The 17,400-nt window shown below is 40.4% G+C and overlaps 1 protein-coding gene across 4 annotated transcripts; it reads right to left on the reverse strand.

Annotated features, from left to right (window-relative positions):
• Window positions 1-9,706: 9,706 nt before the first annotated feature.
• LOC142640462 (ultraviolet-B receptor UVR8) lies at window positions 9,707-16,675 on the reverse strand. Of its 4 annotated transcripts, none has more exons than XR_012845195.1 (11): window positions 16,265-16,675; window positions 15,548-15,621; window positions 15,094-15,178; window positions 14,642-14,773; window positions 14,309-14,545; window positions 13,978-14,214; window positions 13,532-13,575; window positions 11,666-11,848; window positions 11,186-11,276; window positions 10,335-10,446; window positions 9,707-10,177 (listed from the first exon to the last, which is right to left on the reverse strand). XR_012845195.1 is itself a non-coding variant. In XM_075814575.1 (11 exons), exons 1-11 carry the CDS (start codon window positions 16,479-16,481, stop codon window positions 10,055-10,057), a joined length of 1,467 nt encoding a protein of 488 aa, XP_075670690.1. In that variant the 5' UTR covers window positions 16,482-16,675; the 3' UTR covers window positions 9,707-10,054. The 4 variants fall into 4 exon arrangements, 3 of the variants coding, with proteins under 3 accessions (XP_075670690.1, XP_075670691.1, XP_075670689.1); XM_075814575.1 differs by having other exon boundaries at window positions 10,403-10,446; XM_075814576.1 differs by having other exon boundaries at window positions 10,403-10,446; window positions 11,186-11,298.
• Window positions 16,676-17,400: the final 725 nt, after the last annotated feature.

The raw sequence follows: 17,400 nt of genomic DNA on the forward strand, positions 1-17,400 counted from the left end.
GAATGCCGAACCTGGTAACGATATTCTTCCATACAAATTTTTTTGCTTCCGTGTCTCTGATGTTTGATAATGGCTCAGCTTCAACCCATTTGGTGAAGTAATCTGTTCCCACGAGAAGCCACCGTCTGTTTCCCTTTGCTTTGGGGAAGGGTCCAACAATGTCCAAGCCCCATTGGGCAAAAGGCCATGGGCTAGATAGAGGGTTCAGGACTCCACCTGGTTGATGTATATTTGGAGCGAACCTTTGACATTGGTCACATTTCTTTGCATAATCTTGCGCTTCTCTCTGCATATTTGGCCACCAATAGCCCTGGGTAAGGGCCCTGTGAGCTAAAGACCTTCCTCCTGTGTGACTTCCACAAATCCCTTCGTGTAACTCTTCCAAAAGTAGCTCCGTTGCCTCGGGGTGTATGCATAGCAAATATGGTCCCGAAAAGGAACGTTTGTACAATTTTTGGTCCTCGGATAACCAGAAACGAGTGGATTTCCTGCGAACTTTATCCGCTTCAGCCTTTTCTCCGAGTGTGATGTCATTCCCGAGAAATGTTACTATTTGATCCATCCAACTAGGCCCCGTCCTAAGTTGAAGAAGTTGAGTGGAGTTACTATCCGTCCCAGTGGGTTTCAACAGATCTTCAACGAGGATAACTCGTGGTAGACTTTGTGCCGAGGACGTCGCGAGCGTGGCTAATGAGTCGGCATGGGTGTTGCCACATCTGGATACATGCAATAGTAGAAATGACTCAAATTTAGATTGCATATACCTGACCTGGGTTAGGTATTCTCGCATTCTGGAATCCCTTACTTCTAGCTTGCCTTCTACTTGGCCTACCACCAATAGTGAATCCGAGAACATCTGCACCGTCTTTCCTCCCATTTTATGAACCATGTTCATCCCTGCGAGGACGGCTTCATACTCTGCTTCGTTGTTGGTGGCCGAGAATCCCAATCTCAAAGATTTCTCAAAAGTAATTCCCTCTGGGGATATCAAAACTAGTCCGATACCCGATCCCCTCTGATTTGCTGCTCCATCAACATGGACTTTCCATAATGGAGGCCCTTCACACGAAATCATGCCTACCGATTTTTTACCCGTGCCTTCTTGATAGTCTTCCAATGAAGGCTCAGCAAATTCCGCCACAAGGTCCGCGATGACCTGTCCCTTTATAGAGGTGCGGGGCATATACTTGATATCGAAAGCTCCTAGGACAGTTCCCCATTTGGCAATTCTTCCCATATAATCTGCACTTCGCAGAATTGATTTAAGAGGGAGTTGTGTAAGAACAACAACCGTATGAGACTGGAAGTAATGGGGAAGTCTTCGTGTAGCATGTACCACCGCCAAGATAGCTTTCTCTAGTGGCAAATAACTCAGCTCGGCCTCATGCAGAGATTTGCTTACATAATAAACCGGTCTCTGGATGTTATTGTCATCTCGGATAAGAACCAAACTAACAGCATGGTTAGCCACCGCAATATATGCGAACAGAACCTCATCAACCTCTGGTCGAGACATAACTGGTGGTCGCGAGAGATATTCTTTTAGCTGTTGGAAAGCCACCACGCACTCCTCGGTCCATTCAAAACCCTTCCATTTATTTAATAATTGAAAGAAAGGTCTGCATCTGTCCGCGGACCGAGATATAAATCGGTTGAGAGCAGCAGTCATACCTGTTAGTCTTTGTACTTCTTTAGGATTCCGAGTTTGGTATAAGCTGTTTATCGCATTAACATCAGCAGGATTAACTTCAATTCCCCGGTGAGTCACCATATATCCTAGAAACTTGCACGACCCCACACCGAAAGAGCATTTAGAGGCATTGAGCCGCAATTTATACTCTCTTAGCTTCGAAAAGTGTTGCTCGGATCTTCCGGATGTGCGAAACTTCTTTACTCTTCACCACCATATCGTCCACGTATACCTCAATATTTTTCCCTAGCTGTGCCTCAAACATCCTCGTCATCATCCTTTGGTAGGTAGCCCCTGCGTTTTTCAAACCAAAAGGCATTACCTTATAGTGATAATTTCCCGTAGGAGTGACGAATGCAGTCTTCTCCTGGTCCTCAACGGCTAAAGGTATCTGGTGATAACCTTGGAAAGCATCAAGAAAACTCATCCGAGGATGTCCAACAGTAGCGTCAACCAATTGATCAATTCGAGGCATCGGGAATGAGTCCTTTGGGCAAGCTTTGTTTAAATCTGTGAAGTCTACACAAACTCTCCACTTCCCATTCTTCTTTTTCACCACCACCGTATGGGCTAACCATTCAGGATAGAATACTTCTTTGATAGCCCCTGCCGCTTTGAGTTTGAGCACTTCCTCCTTTACGGCTTCGGAATGTTCTTTTGAGGACCTCCGAGGAGGTTGCCTCCTCGGCACTACAGTTGGATTGACCCTTAAATGATGACATATGAAGTTTGGATCAACCCCAGGGGCCTCATACGCGTTCCAAGCGAACACATCCATATTTTTCTTTAAAAATAAAATCAGCTCTGTCTTCTCTTCCTGTGGCAATTGAACTCCAACCTGGAAGAACTTTTCAGGATCATTGTCTATGATCATTTTCTCCAATTCTTCACATACTGCCTCATCCGCCTCGGCTATGGGAAGAGACTTTGATTGCTATGCTTCACCGATAGCCGAGGACGGGGAGTCTGGTTCTGGTCGACGCGAATTGAGCCGTGACACACTTGTCGAGCCACGGACCGGCTCCCAAGTAACTCCACCACCTGGTCTCCGAATGAAATTTGATTTTGACATGCAAGGTTGAGGAAACAGCCCCTAACGCATGCAGCCAAGGTCTTGCCACAATAGCCGTATAGGGAGAATAAGCATCGACCACGATGAAATCTACGTCTACCACCTCCGGACTGATTGCACGGGCGGTCTAATCGTCCCTTTGGAACGACAGCTCTCCCTTCAAAGCTTATCAAGGGTGAGTCATATGGCATAAGATCTTCAACTCTTAACTTCAAGCCTCTAAATAGGTCGGGGTACATGATATACGCACCACTACCTTGATCAACCATTACCCTCTTTACATCATAGTTCCCTATTCCGAGGGTTACCACTAAGGCATCATCATGAGGCTGGATGGTCCCCATCTTGTCCTCTTCGAGAAACTTAGGACTGGCAGGATACTTACCTTAATCCTCTTCGGCTGATCCCGTGACTCCTCGGCAAATGTTCGAGCAACCGACATTACCCCGAAAGGAGCCGAGCCGGTCCTACCGTGTGCTGCAAAAATGACATTGATAGTACCTAGAGGAGGTCTCGGATGAAGGACCATCGTGGTTTGCCACTCCCGATTGGTTTCCTCGCCCGTTGGGTTGGTACGAACCGCTTCAGCTTTCCCTCTTTAACCAATTGTTCCGAGATGATTCCACAAAGTGCGACAGTCCTCGGTGGTGTGACCTCTCTCCTGGTGATAATGGCGGTGGAGATTTTGGTTGCGTCTCAAAGGGTCTCCCGCCATTTTATTCGGCCATTTGAAAAAAGGCTCATGCCTTATTTTCTCCAACAGCGCCGCACCGGCTCCCCGAAGACGGTGTTGACCACTTGTGGGGGTATGTGACCGGCCGCACTGGAAAAATCCCGCGTAGGCCTGTTGTTGTTGTATCGGTCCGACCCGAAATCCCTCCTTTCTTGTGGGATAACCTTCGCCTTGCCTTTTCCCCGCTCGCGATCTTCCTCAACCCTTTTGTACTCGTCGATGCGATCCATCAGTCGACGTACGCTTCTTACAGGCTTCTTCGTCAAGGATTTCCTCAAGTCATGCTCCGTTGGTAGGCCGACCTTGAAGGTCCTTATGGCTACATCGTCAAAGTCTCCGTCGATTTCGTTGAACATTTCCCAATATCGGTCCGAATACGTTTTCAGGGTTTCCCCTTCCCTCATGGCCATGGATAGTAAAGAATCCAATGGACGAGGAACTCTACTGCACGTGATAAAGCGAGAACCGAATGCTCTAGTAAGTTCTTTGAAGGAATCAATGGAGCCTGCCCTTAAGCCGTCAAACCATCTCATGGCCACGGGCCCTAGGCTGGAAGGAAAAATCTTGCATAACAAAGTTTCATTCCTGGAATGCACTGCCATTCTCTGGCTGAAATGACTTACGTGCTCCACAGGATCCGTCCGACCATTGTAAAGAGTGAAGGCCGGTTGTGTGAAGCGCCGAGGTAACCTCCCTTCTTCCAATCTGCGCGCGAAGGGTGATCTGGAGATTTGGTGTAACGCTCTTCCCATTGCGTCATTTCTCAAGCCCCTAGGGGGGTAGTCTCTGCCACGCCTTCCATGCAGATTGTCTTCCTCGGAAGAGACATATTCACCTGGGGGAGTTCTGGATCTCCGCCCGTAATTCTCATCCTCGGATCCTTCTGAAGAGGGGTCAGAGACCGGAGGAGTTCTCCTTTTCCTCTCGTGACGCAGTCTCCTCTTTAGGCCGTCAATCTCTTTCTGCATGGCCCTGGCATTCCTCTCATAAGGAACTCTACTACCTCCTTGTGAATGACTAGCACTTCTGATGGTGTGTGTAGTATGTACACTTCCTTCTCGGTTCTCTCCATGATCAGGACGTAAGGAGTGATCCTCACGCTGGGAGCCAACGGACTCTGCACTGCGTGGTGGTTCTGATCCTACCATGATGCCCTAAACTTCCTAAAAAACTAAATCCCCACAGACGGCGCCAATTGTAAGGACACAATTCAAATTCCCAAACCACGACTAGGAGGAAAATGGGCTTGAAAGGCCTTTCTTCACAATGAATTTGTAGAGGATGGGTTTATAATTTAGATTTTAAGGATGGCTTTAGACAATCACAAAAAGAACGGGCTTTGGGCCCAATGGAACAAAACAAAGAATCGTTTGCAAAGAGTAATATTGAGAATTCCTCCTCGGACTGTTTCCGAGGACAGTTTCTAATAGTATTTCTCAAGTGTGGATACAAATAATGTTTATCATACACTTTTTCTTTCTCAAAAGGCCTCCCCTTTCTTCGTATGCCTTCCCTCCTATTTATACTCCTCCTCTTCTCTTCATCATCTTCCACTTTATGGCCGCGACCCTCCTTTTTTGGATACTTGTCCCATCCATTCTTCCCTAAAGCCCGCTGGGATTTGGGACCAAGTTCCAAGCTCTATGCTCAGGTCCCATCCTTCCATCTCTATTGTCAGCGTATCAATTACAGGGTCTTTAATATATGGGCGGTGGTAGCAGTTTTACTTTAGACATTCCACCGCTCTTTCTGCTGTCCTCCACGTATACTGTGTATCCTCGGCTTAACATTCCAAGGACAAATCTACTCCTCGGACGGTATGGGACACTTAAACACTCCACGATCATTTTGATGTTTTCGGATTTGGGTTTCTAGCCCAAAAGACCTTGTTGGGCCGTCCATTATAAATTACTGGGCCCAATACCCCTACAATTATCATTTGTACCAGTTCATAAGCAAGCACACTCACTTTATTTTGCACAACCCTTCAAGCTCAATGACTCATCCACTGAAAGCCCACTGAATCTCCAAACCCGGTTCAGGCCACCGGTCCACAGGCAAGTTCGGGTCCAAGTTGACAAAACTCGTGTACGCACTACACCCAGCCTCCCTAATCTGAATCCTATGCTCAGTGCTGGACCCACCTGTCCTAAACGTACAACACAGCCCAGCGTCCCTACAAGGAGCCACACTGTCAGTCTGATTAGCGTACACGTGGCACAAGCTCAACGACGTACAATTCAGTGGAGACTAAAGCAAGATATAATTTACACAAATATTCTCACTATATTGTACTTATCTACCCCTCTCACTTTCCCAAGGACATAATATCAACTACATTTTCTATCTTCCCATTTTTCTATCCAACCAAACAAAAAAGTTTTATACCCTCCCATTTTTCCACCCCTCCAACCAAACACACATAAGAGAAAACTAAATCTTTTCTATCCTTCCACTTTTCCATCCTTCCACTAATATTCCATTCTCCCACTTTTCCACTCCTCCAACCAAACGGACACAAGATTGCATTACTGTTTGTGATGTTAAAAGGCAACGAACTATTGAGCTGGATTCCTTCGTGGACAATGTCCGAGGTCACACACGTGTCGTTGGACAATAATGTCGCTGGCTTGATCACGAGCCGTTGGTTGGTGGGATTGACAGATGTGATAGGGTACGTGTTGTTGACTGTATCGAACAAGAGCCTACCTACGTCGCAACAGATTTTGTAGGCTTAGTCGCCGCACGTGGGAGCTGTGCTGAGTGGGTATGGGACTGATGTGTTGCAACAGTTCGAGCATTGTTGTTGTTGTTGGGCTGAGGATGTGAGTATTAGTAGTAGCGCTGCGAAAGTGAAGATGAAAGGCTTAGAGCATCCACAATGGTTTCTCCCATCCTATCCTATTTTACTATCCCAAAAAACTACTTTATCAATTATGCAATATCATTTTACAATACTCCCAACATTTCAACTTTTATTTTCTTATTCTACTCATTAAAATAATATATTTACACAATAAAATATTTTTTTTCTCAATTTTCTCCTTCCACATGTATGTATCTTCCTAACTCCTCCATTCCTTTGCTTTTCACCTTCTTCTCCTTCTCCTTCCATCTTCATACCTACCCAATAAAACATACCCAGCAAACATATCCAACAAACCCAGCAAACCCAGTAAAATCTTAACAGTATCAGGAAAACTCAAATCAATCCACCAGCAAACCTTAATAGCAAACCCAGTAAACCTAAATCAATCCACCACCCACCGATACACCACCTCGGCACCACCCTAATCTGCCACATCTACCACCACATCAAACCCACATCAAACCATGAGCTCCACCAACCCATGAGACCCACGACGGCTTAGTCACGGTGAGCATAGCACCACCCCGATCTGCCACATCAAACCATGAGCTCCACTAACCCATGAGACCTACAGAGGCTTGATTCAAGGGAAAATAGAGAGAGAAAAAGAAAAAAGAAAGGGAAGACAGGGACGAGAGAGGGGGAAGGATTGAATGAGAGAATCATAACTGGGAAAAAAAAAAGGAGAGAGGAGATGAAAGTACCTGTGAGAGCGTGGGGCTTTGATAAAGCAAATAGTAAATATAATAAAATATTAATATTTGGTTTTACAATTAAGCTACAATGCGATTCTACATTTAGAATTGCATTGTAGCACAATTGTATTTTTTTTTTTTTTTTTGGCAATAGTTACAAAACCCAACATCTAATGGAGTGGCATTTTGGAGCCTGAATTGTAAATTAGGCCTACATTTGGGATTTGCAACATCCACTGTTGATGATCTTATGCATTGCCTCCATTTGATAAGAGACAAAGTGGAGGGTGGGTGCATGTGAAGGTTATTATGGTAAAAAAAAATTCTGTGAAATACCAAAAGCTTATGATTGTAGTTAAATCTTATCAATTGTGATTAATATGTAATTAAGATGATGTTAATGACAAAGATTGCCTCTACATCTCATCAATTGTGATTAATGTGTAATTAAGATGGTGTTAATGACAATGATTGTCTAAAAACAAAAACAAAAGGGACCATGTCAACACATGGGTAGGTTCTAGTCTTCTAGATAACTCAACTAGTAACTATTGAAAAAAAAATTTATATATTTACAACATTTTCACAATAAATTTTAAGTAGTATAGTGTTATTTGTTATTATTTGTGGGAAAAAAATTACTATCCTTAATTGAGAACTCGGTTCTTCTGATGTCAAAGCTGGTAAACGCTTGTGGAATGGAATTTGGAAGCTCAAGGTGCCCAATAAAGTTAGACATTTCATATGGCATGCGTCATCTAAATCATTACCCACTAATTCCAATCTCTGCACTAGGCACATCTTACCTGATAATAGCTGCAACCTATGTGAGGATCATCCATAAGATGTGCTTCACTACCTTTGGCTGTGTGACTACACCAAGTGTGTGTGGCTCTTTGATCAAACCTTCAATTTTCCACGTTCAAGAGTTTTTAGGAGTTTTGGTGACTTGGTCTCTTTTATACTCACTGAAACTTCTTCCAACATTGCTGCTCTATTCTCCATGGTTGCTTGGAGTATCTAGACCCGCCGTAATAAATTGCAAGTGAAACAGCAAGTGTGGGATGTCGGAGATACAGTCAAGAAAGCTAAGGAACTGCTGCAGGAGTTTATGGCCTGTTTGGGAGTTTAGAGAAGGAGGAGAGTAGAGGGGAGGGGAGTAGTGGGGAGGAGAGTAGAGGAGAATGATTACCCTCCACCTTGTTTGGATGTTTTTATAATTAGTAAGGGGGAATGGAGTAATTAGCCCTTCCCCTTGTTTTTAACATTGTAATTTTATAAATATAATAAGGGTAAATTAGGTAATTTACTTTATCAATAATGAGGGGGTTGGAAGTAGTTGAAACCCCTTCAAACCCCTCTAAACCCTTCCCCCTCCTTCCTTAAAAAACTCCCAAACAAGGTAATTGAATTACTCCCCTTCCCTCTACTCTACTCCCCCTCCTTTTTTAAACATCCAAACAGGCCATTAGGGATGTGCAGCGTCCATCCACGTGGTCCTTGGTTCCACGAGAGGTGGTGCATTGGGAGCCACCTACAGCGGGGTTGTTCAAGATCACTTTCGATGGAGCCACCTTTGAGAACTTGGCACTTGCTGGTCTAGGGATTGTCATTCGAGATGAGCAAGGGATGATCATTGCTACACTCAGTCAGCGAATTCCTCTACCCAAATCGGTGGACATGGTGGAAGCATTGGCTGCTAGGTGAGCTCTCATCTTTGGTCCGAAAAAATTAGTATCTGAACAATGGAAGTCGAAGGTGACTCTCTACAAATCATCAACGCTATCAAAAATCAGAAGCAAGATAGATCATGGTTGGGACATATTATTCATGATATTAAGCAATTGGAGTCTTGTATGCAGTTTTGTAGGTTTTCTCTTACTTGTAGGGGGTAATAGATTGGCCCATTCCCTAGCTAGAAGAGCAGTTTTAATTGTTGATATTGATGTGTGGTTAAAAGAGCTACCACAAGACTTAGATGATATTTTTCAGTCTGATTTACCTTAATAAAGTTAACTTATCTGTTTCTCAAAAAAAAAAAAATTTAATAAGTTGGGGAAATTTTATAACTTGTATTTAGAAAAACTTTATTGGCCTAAAGATATATCAGGAAATTAAATCTAAATAATAACCCCCCCTTCTCTCTCTCTCTCTCTCTCTCTCTCTCTCTCTCTCTCTCTCTCTCTCTCTCTCTCCACCATTGTATTCTCCATATTTATTAATATAATTTTCTTCTCGTCACCAGCTAGGCCATGGACATAAGCTACCACATAAATTCTTAATATTCTCTTTTGTGTGATTGTCTATTTTTCTTTTCTTTCGGTTTATTTTGTTTCTATTATTCACTTGGAGGATTTTTTTTTTTTTTTTTTTTTTTTATCTCATAATATATTTCACAAATCACCATCAATTCGTTAGTTCGTAACTGGAAAGAAAGTAGAGTAGAGAACCATTTCATTCTAGTCTAGTCTTGAAGACCATGATATGCAACATCTCCATCCCACCAAACATAACTAAAATTGTATGGTGCTGTTTTACTGTTCTACCCTCCATTAAGGAATAGGGGAGGACCGAAGGAGACACCTACGGATCTACTGAACTTCTTGGAATTGAATTTGGATCATAATAGAAGACAGGCAAATTTGCATTAGGTGATACAATGCAAAACATCCTCCAAATTCCATTATTCCATATATATAACAATTACAAAGTTTAAATACATCTAATTTCATTACATCATAAAGTTCAATTCCCTAAATAGATCCATACATGATGGATTAACAATTTTGCACATCTTGGAACCGAAGCTTCATTCTCGCAACGGTATTAAAAATAGTGCCAGTGATAGTGAACATCAGATATCAAAGAATGAGCAAAAGCATACATGTATATGTTACAGGCTATTGTATGTACATACACATATAACTAAATAATTTACCAATCTAAACAACTGCTAACTACAAAATTGTGCCAAGGCCTCCAGCAAGTTTGGAATTCAAGTGGGTGATTCAGCAAGAAGAAGGGTGTGCCACCAGCCACAAGCAACATTTCTAGGGACACAACCATCAATAATGACTTGAGAAGGAATGTTGCGGTCGATTACATCGCCCAACCCAAGCTGTTAAATGCAGGCAAAGATTCTCAATTAGTTCTAAAGTATGGAAGAGGAAACCAAATAATGCTAAATTCCATTCCCTAGCATAACTTGGTCCTTTTTTAAGTGCTGTAAAACATTTTAAAACTCATTTCATATGATATGAAATACAAAACAGCACATTGTTATCAATGCCGTGAGGTGTCCTGGAAACCCTGGTTTGATGATTGATCAGTCCAAGCTTTATACCTGGCCATATTTGTTCCAACCCCAGCAGAATACTTTTGCATCCTCTTCAAAAAAAAGAGGCAAGAAGTAAGTCAACAGGTATATCAAAAACTCCGCACTGTAAGCATCAGATCATTAAAGCTAAAATTCTCACATAAATGAGATCTAGTTGCGACCGGGTAGCAATTAGCTTTGTTGCATATGACTCACCAACAAAGTAAAACATGGAATGTGACTACCAATTCACCCCTCTAAGCCTTTTACAGATGGATCTTTCAAAGTCCTTAATTGACACCATACCACTATTTGCAATCACAGAAGTGAAATCTCTGTCTATCAAATAGTAAGTTCTAGCTTATTTGGCGTTTTCCCCACTCCATTATCCCAATATTAAGAAATTTCCTAATTAGCTGGATTTTTCTAAAAGAAAATATTTATGCTAAGTTTAGAGGCTAACTAAATTGAATGCAATTTTTGACATGTAAACAAGTGATATAGAAATTACTATATATAAGCAAACATATTAAAAGCATTACAGAAAAGTTTGTGGAAGTTTCATTAAACTCCCACACCTAGATTCAGTACTGATATAAGGGAACAATAAAATACACCCAAAGTTTCTTCCTTTTCTTTTTCTGTTCTGTTTTCCTTTTGGTGTGGATTGGTAGAGGTGTGCGATGCATGAAGCCAAAGTCTTGCAGTGTTCAAATTAGCAGAAACATGACATGTTCATGGGTCTAAGAGTGGTTTCCTGGTAGCACTTAGCAAAAAGAAATTATGGTACACAAATCCATTGTGGCATACCTGTAATTAAGGCGCTGTGACGAGCCCCACAAGATACAATTTTTGCATGCAGATTTTCCAAGCTTGGAGCTTCCAATAGCCTTGGAATAGTCTGGTTTTAAATCCAGGAAACACTGAAATTAATTGCAAAAAATCCACCCAAGAGATATAATTTCTCAACAATGAAGGTTAGGTAAAGATCCTTGGCTCCTAATTTAATATATCAAAGCCATCCAAATTCCAACATTATAAGATAAAGATATGAACAAGAACTAGTATGATCTGGATAGTTCATTCACCAGATTGTCAAGCTAGGATTCTACTCCATTGCAAACCATGGTATGATGAACATAGGTTGTTGCATAGAATTTTAAGATAGGAATCTAAACAAACATATCATGTACCACTAGCAATACCATGTGATATGATGAAAATATCATTGTCTCTCTATTGTAATAAGGAAAAGAGAGAACTCAGAGACTGAAGAATAAGTGAGTATACCTCAGCTTGATCGGCACCAGTTCCCAACTGCCCAAACTGATTTCCACCAAACGTGTACACATCACCATCAGCAGATATACAGACTGTGTGCCACAGTCCTGCAGCAACACCCTCTATCCGGATACCAAGTAAGGAAGACACACAAGTTGGGCTTAACTCGTCATCCGTACTTCCTTGCCCACACTTGACAAAGACATAAGAAAAGCAAACAGTTTACTACTTTATCATGGTTAGCCAAAACAAGAGAGTTAAAAGAGAGAATAACGTTGAAAAGGAATAGAATAGGTTATCCCTTTTCGAGTGAACCTCATCTTGAACATCTACAGTGCTTTTCTCCATCATTTTCTACTTTACCTACATGTTAATCCTGAGAATAGTTAAAAGTTGGGACTCTAAGCAATGCGAGGGATTGATATAAGGATTAAATGTCAAACATTCCAGCTGAAGTAGAAGAGTATATGATTTGGGTAGTTTGGTTGTATAATTTTGAAGCCAAAACCCAATGCTTTTCACAATCAAGAAATCAATTTTGCAGAAACATGTAATAAATAATTCCCCCATATCAAGCAAAGCAGTAGACAGGATTCAATCCAGTGCATTGTTCTTTGTACAAACTCAAAAGATTGGGCAAGAAGGTTCTCAATAAAGAACAATTTAGTATTAAGCAAGAGACATCCTTCTATGACTGAAATAATGCTAATAGAATGCTTCAATGAATATGTTGCAGTTTTGTGCTAATGCACTCTAGGTCAAATGACACCTCTTACCCTTGTAAAAGAAAGGTGGAGGGTGAGGTTATGGATTCAAGAACCACCAGATTTTGGGTCACATGTTAGGTAAATAGGCAAGTAACGATTCAACAATTTTAAAGATGATATTATTAATTGCAATAACAAATAAGAGACTGTTACAACTCATGATATAATCTAAAAAGCCCTCACCCCAAGGAGTTACAGAACTTGTGCTAGATCATAATACTTGGACCATATGAATCGCTTTAGCTATGTATTTATCTAGGTTTTAATATTTGACACATTGAATCCCTTAAACAACAATATAACATATAGCTAGGACTATATAGCATATTCAATCAAATTTATCCTACATCATAATAAGATTGCTTCATTAACAACAACAATCTTTAGTCCCATAACTTTGAGGGCAGCTATGAATCCTCCATAGACTAAACAAGGTCGACCATGTGTATTCTTTTTCACCATTCTATTTCACCCACAGTTATACTCTCTGTCACCTTAATTAACTTGTCATTTTTTACTACTTCCACCAATGTTATTTTAGGTCTTCCTCTACCTTTTTTTTTCATTGGTTTAATTTGATTAACTCACTCTTCTTAACTAGTGCATTATTTGCACTCATCACATCTACACAAGACCAAACCATCTCAATAAACTCTCCCTTGTCTTTTCATCATTAGGGATTACCCCTACCTTTTAGAGAATTTCCTCATTTTGAATCCTATCTTTTCTTGTATTTACACTTATCCATCTTAACACATTCTCATTTTAGCTACACTCATTTCACGAGAGAGAGAAGGAAGGAAGAAAAAAAAAAGTTTCTGAGTAAAGAAGCTTTTGCAGATATCATTTTAAACCTTACAGTGAACAACATCCAAATTCAGATGAGCAGTCAGATCAGATCCAGTGAACCACGTAGCTGGCTTACATATATTTGTTGATCATTGAACCATAAATTAGAATTTTTATTTAATTAATAATATTACAACACTAATAATACTGCTAAATCAAAACTTATTTTAACATAAAATAAATACTGCCAAATTTCCTGAAGAGAAAGCATGAGACACTAAGCATCCAACACGAAAGATTCTTGTCCAGAAGAACTCACCTGTCCATATAGTCCCCAACCAAAAGTAAGCAGGGCTCCAGCATCTGCAATGCAAAAAGGGGTAGATGGAAAATGTCAGTCTAGGTCATATTGACCACATATAGATGGCCAAATAGAAACAGATGGGCATTGCAACAACCAGTTCATCTCAGTAGTACTACGTAAATATCAAACATACTATATATGAAACTTAATTACCAAAGTACTAATCTAAAATGTAAATTCCAGCCTATTTCGGTAAATTTGAACCCAACTGCGCCAACTCCCTTTCAAAACTCACGTATCAGTAAAATCATAAATTTGTAACAGACACAAGAGATGGAGAATATGCATATATGACCAGGTAATCAGATGAGATAAAAGCTTTGAAGTAACAATATCAGAGAGGATCCAGCATGAATGTTCATGACCTCATACCTAAAGGTAGAACTAGTTCATAATAATACCTGTGATGACAGCACTGTGTCGCCCTCCACAAGCAATCCCTTTTACATAACTTCCAGGAGCTCTAAAACCCTGTCCCTCAGAACTCATGCTTCCTCTAGAGAGTGCTGTGGATCTATCTTTTACATAAGGAGACTCTATGCAAGGTACAGGGTGAGGAGAGGAAACCATGCGTATCCGGGAGCCCAAACCAAGCTGCCCTTCACCTCCATAGCCCCAACCCCACACCTGTCCAATATCTGAAAGTTGGGAAAATTAGTATCATGACCAGAATACAAAGACAACTATGTATAAAACTGTCTTTAACAATAATTTAGAACATAGTTAAGTCACCTGACAATGCTAAAGTATGACGCCCCCCTGCAGCAACAGTGGCTATTCTTACTCCAGGGTTCAGTGTTACAAGGCATGGCAAAGCTGAGAGAGTTTCATCACCAGAAGATGAACTTTCAGCTGCTTGCTTTGCTGATGATATTCTTCTTCGTTTTGTACTTTCTTCTCCACCTCCTTTAGCATCAGTGCCAGATATAGTTCCACCACTTGATCGAGAGCCTTGAGAGCGAGGGCTCACTGTCAGAGAACCAACTCAAACAGTCAGCAACAAGGAATACAAGCCTCTCTCGACTTTCATAATTCATAGTAAAGATGCCTAACTGCTGAAAGTACCTTGTTCTGTCAAAAATGAACTCTGCCTTTCAAATACATCCTTTTCAGAGCTCCCACCCAATGATGGGTCGCCAAAGACCTTCCCGGAGGGAACACACTCCTTCCATCCCCATGTGTATACTTCTCTGCTCTCTGTATATAAACAAGAAAATTTACTCACTAAATGCCTCCAGACAGAGTAAATTACACAGAGCAGTATAAGACTTGGGTGAATTGACTGGCTTCTATATTTCAATAAGTTACCAACAGCTTGTATAGGCTAGGTCATTCTTGTATTCTTTTTCTGAACTTGGTTTGCACCCCCATGACATATATTTAAGATTTTACTTATCAAAAAAATCAGTTACCAATTGCTTAGATTTTTCTAAACCCTTCATTCATTACCTAAAAAGAGTCTTCATTTTCTTTTCCCCCCCTTAACTGAAGCACCACAACAAGGAAATCAGAATTACCTGTAACTGCAACACAATGTGCCCAACCCGCCGCACCTCTCACTACTGAAACTTCCATTGGGAGAGGGAATGGCTCTGGAATTTCCTAAACAAGTAGAAAAGTTTATGTTAGTACAAATAAAAAAAATAGTAGCTGTCATCTTATGCATTTGGTGGGACAAAAATGCCAAGACCTTTCATGGAACTTAAGTCTCATTACTTAAACATATATTTCAGTCTTTGATACCACTCTTCGATTGAATAAGAGCAGTAACGGGTATTGCCTCTTCCTCATTTTTTTGGAAATCTTAACAAATATAGATCCTAGTTTTCTTTTCTTTTCTTTTCTTTTCTTCCCTTGAGTATCTCTTTTATGCTTCCTGTGTAATAAGGCTAAGCCATTATTTGGCTATTACTTATTTGTTTAAGAAAAAATTAGTACTCTATGAACTAAAGATTAAATTTTGCTGCATACCCCGTGCTTCCCAGATGTCACATAGCTTTGCCCAAGATCATCTGTTGAACCCCACGTAATGAGCTTTCCGGAATCTGATTTAACCCAAAAAAAAAAAAAATCACTATAAGTGCAGCTAAATGTAACAAAATTTACACTCATAAACACAAGTATTAACTTTATAGCTAACTAAACTCAAAATTAAGCAAGCAACCATAGAAAGAAACTCAATCACTAGAAAAGCAAAATTAACTAACTTTATAGCTAACTAAACTCAAAATTAACTAAACTCAATCACTAGAAATGCAAAACAACAACTTTACTCTGAATTTGAACTTTCAAAATCAACTAAGCTATTAATGAAAGTCCCAGACATTGCAACTTCAAAGTGCCCAAAAAAAAAGCCACTTACTAGAATCTAGTTCAAGAGAAAAATAGTATTGATTTGGGAAAAACACAAAAGACGAACAGTAGAAACTAAAAAATAAAATAAAATTTGTCGGCCCCACTTTCAACAAATTGAAATAAAATAAAACTTCTTTTTCCCAATTAGCCACATTTTCTCGGCAACCAAACAGCGTCAAATGCCGCAATCAACGACCTCAACCACCATACACAAGCAACGACATTCCCAAATAAACCACAAACTTTTAAAAATTACAAAAATAAATAAAATATAGCTCAAAAAAAAAAACACAAATAAAAAAAAACTAGTTATAAAAGAGATAAGAAAAGCACCAGAAATGGCCATGGCGAAACCACAACCGCCACCGCAAACATCTTTCCAGGAGTCCCCCCCAACGGTCTCGGCCGGAACCCTAACAGCCACCGGCGATATCAACGGCGACCTCTGCGGCAAAGCTCCGGGCAAATACCCCCACATGTACACCAATTTCTCCCTAACCACTTCCATTCTCTCCGCCTCTTCTTCTCCTCCGATTCCCTCTCCATTCATTTCCAACCCAAACAGAGGAAAAGAAAAGAAAAGAAAAGAAAGGAAACGAAATGGAAGGAAAGGAAAGGAAAGGAGAGAGAAAGAAAGAAAGATATTAATTTTATTAGGTAGACAAAAAAAAATTATTAACACTTATCAGTGTTTGTGTGAGTTTTGGTCGTTTTCAAATTGAGTTGGACTTGTTTCATCAATTGTGAATGAGAAATGAAATTTTGCTTTGTCCGTTAAAAAACAGGGGCGTATCATTTTCAGAGTAATGGGGTGTGCCACGTAGGACGCTCACGTGGTTGTAATGGACACGTGGCCAATTTCTGGCCGGTAGATTTTTGGGCCATTGGCAACCAGTACTTGATCGGAAGTTTCTGGAAGGTTGTTAACTTTAAAAACACGAGCCGGGGAAGGCACTGGCGTGTTCCCTTTAGTTTCTTGCCACGTGTCCGACTCGGATGCGGGTTCCAATCATTACGAGATAACACGTGTTGGGACGAGGGTGGCTCGTTTACGTAATGTGGACACAGTTCGGGCGTGGGGTCCCCCTGGTTTTTGTGACAAATGAGATTTTTTTTTTGTGTGGAAATTGTTACCATGGAAAATTTTATTACAAAAATTAAGGTGAAAAATGAGAATGAATATTGGTATCACTTTAATAATTTAATAAATATATTTTTAATTATACTTTTTGGGAAAGATATATTTTAAATTCTCTGGTCAGAGCCTAGTGGTGTAACAAAATGCAATAATTTCAAAAATAACATGTTAAATCTTGATGCATATAAAAAGTAACAAATTAAACTGTAACTTATCTTCAGTGAAATGAAATTTTTTTTAGAGTTTAATTTGTTATCTTTCAACTTAATATATCATTTGTTATTTCTGAAATAATAGGTTTAATTTGGTACACTTCCTAAACTATACTTAA

The sequence above is a fragment of the Castanea sativa genome, chromosome 6 (genome assembly GCF_040712315.1).
Source record: "Castanea sativa cultivar Marrone di Chiusa Pesio chromosome 6, ASM4071231v1".
In the NCBI taxonomy this organism is placed as follows: domain Eukaryota; kingdom Viridiplantae; phylum Streptophyta; class Magnoliopsida; order Fagales; family Fagaceae; genus Castanea; species Castanea sativa.

What these genes read in the sequence shown, in the direction of transcription:
- LOC142640462 (XM_075814574.1), bottom strand. Translation starts at nt 16,481, where the DNA reads ATGAATGGAGAGGGAATCGGAGGAGAAGAAGAGGCGGAGAGAATGGAA. An exon ending in TCATACTTTAGCATTGTCAG is followed by an intron (nt 14,215 to 14,308) that starts GTGACTTAACTA and finishes CCCAACTTTCAG; the next exon opens with ATATTGGACAGGTGTGGGGT. An exon ending in GTTGGGGACTATATGGACAG is followed by an intron (nt 11,849 to 13,531) that starts GTGAGTTCTTCT and finishes GTCTTTGTCAAG; the next exon opens with TGTGGGCAAGGAAGTACGGA.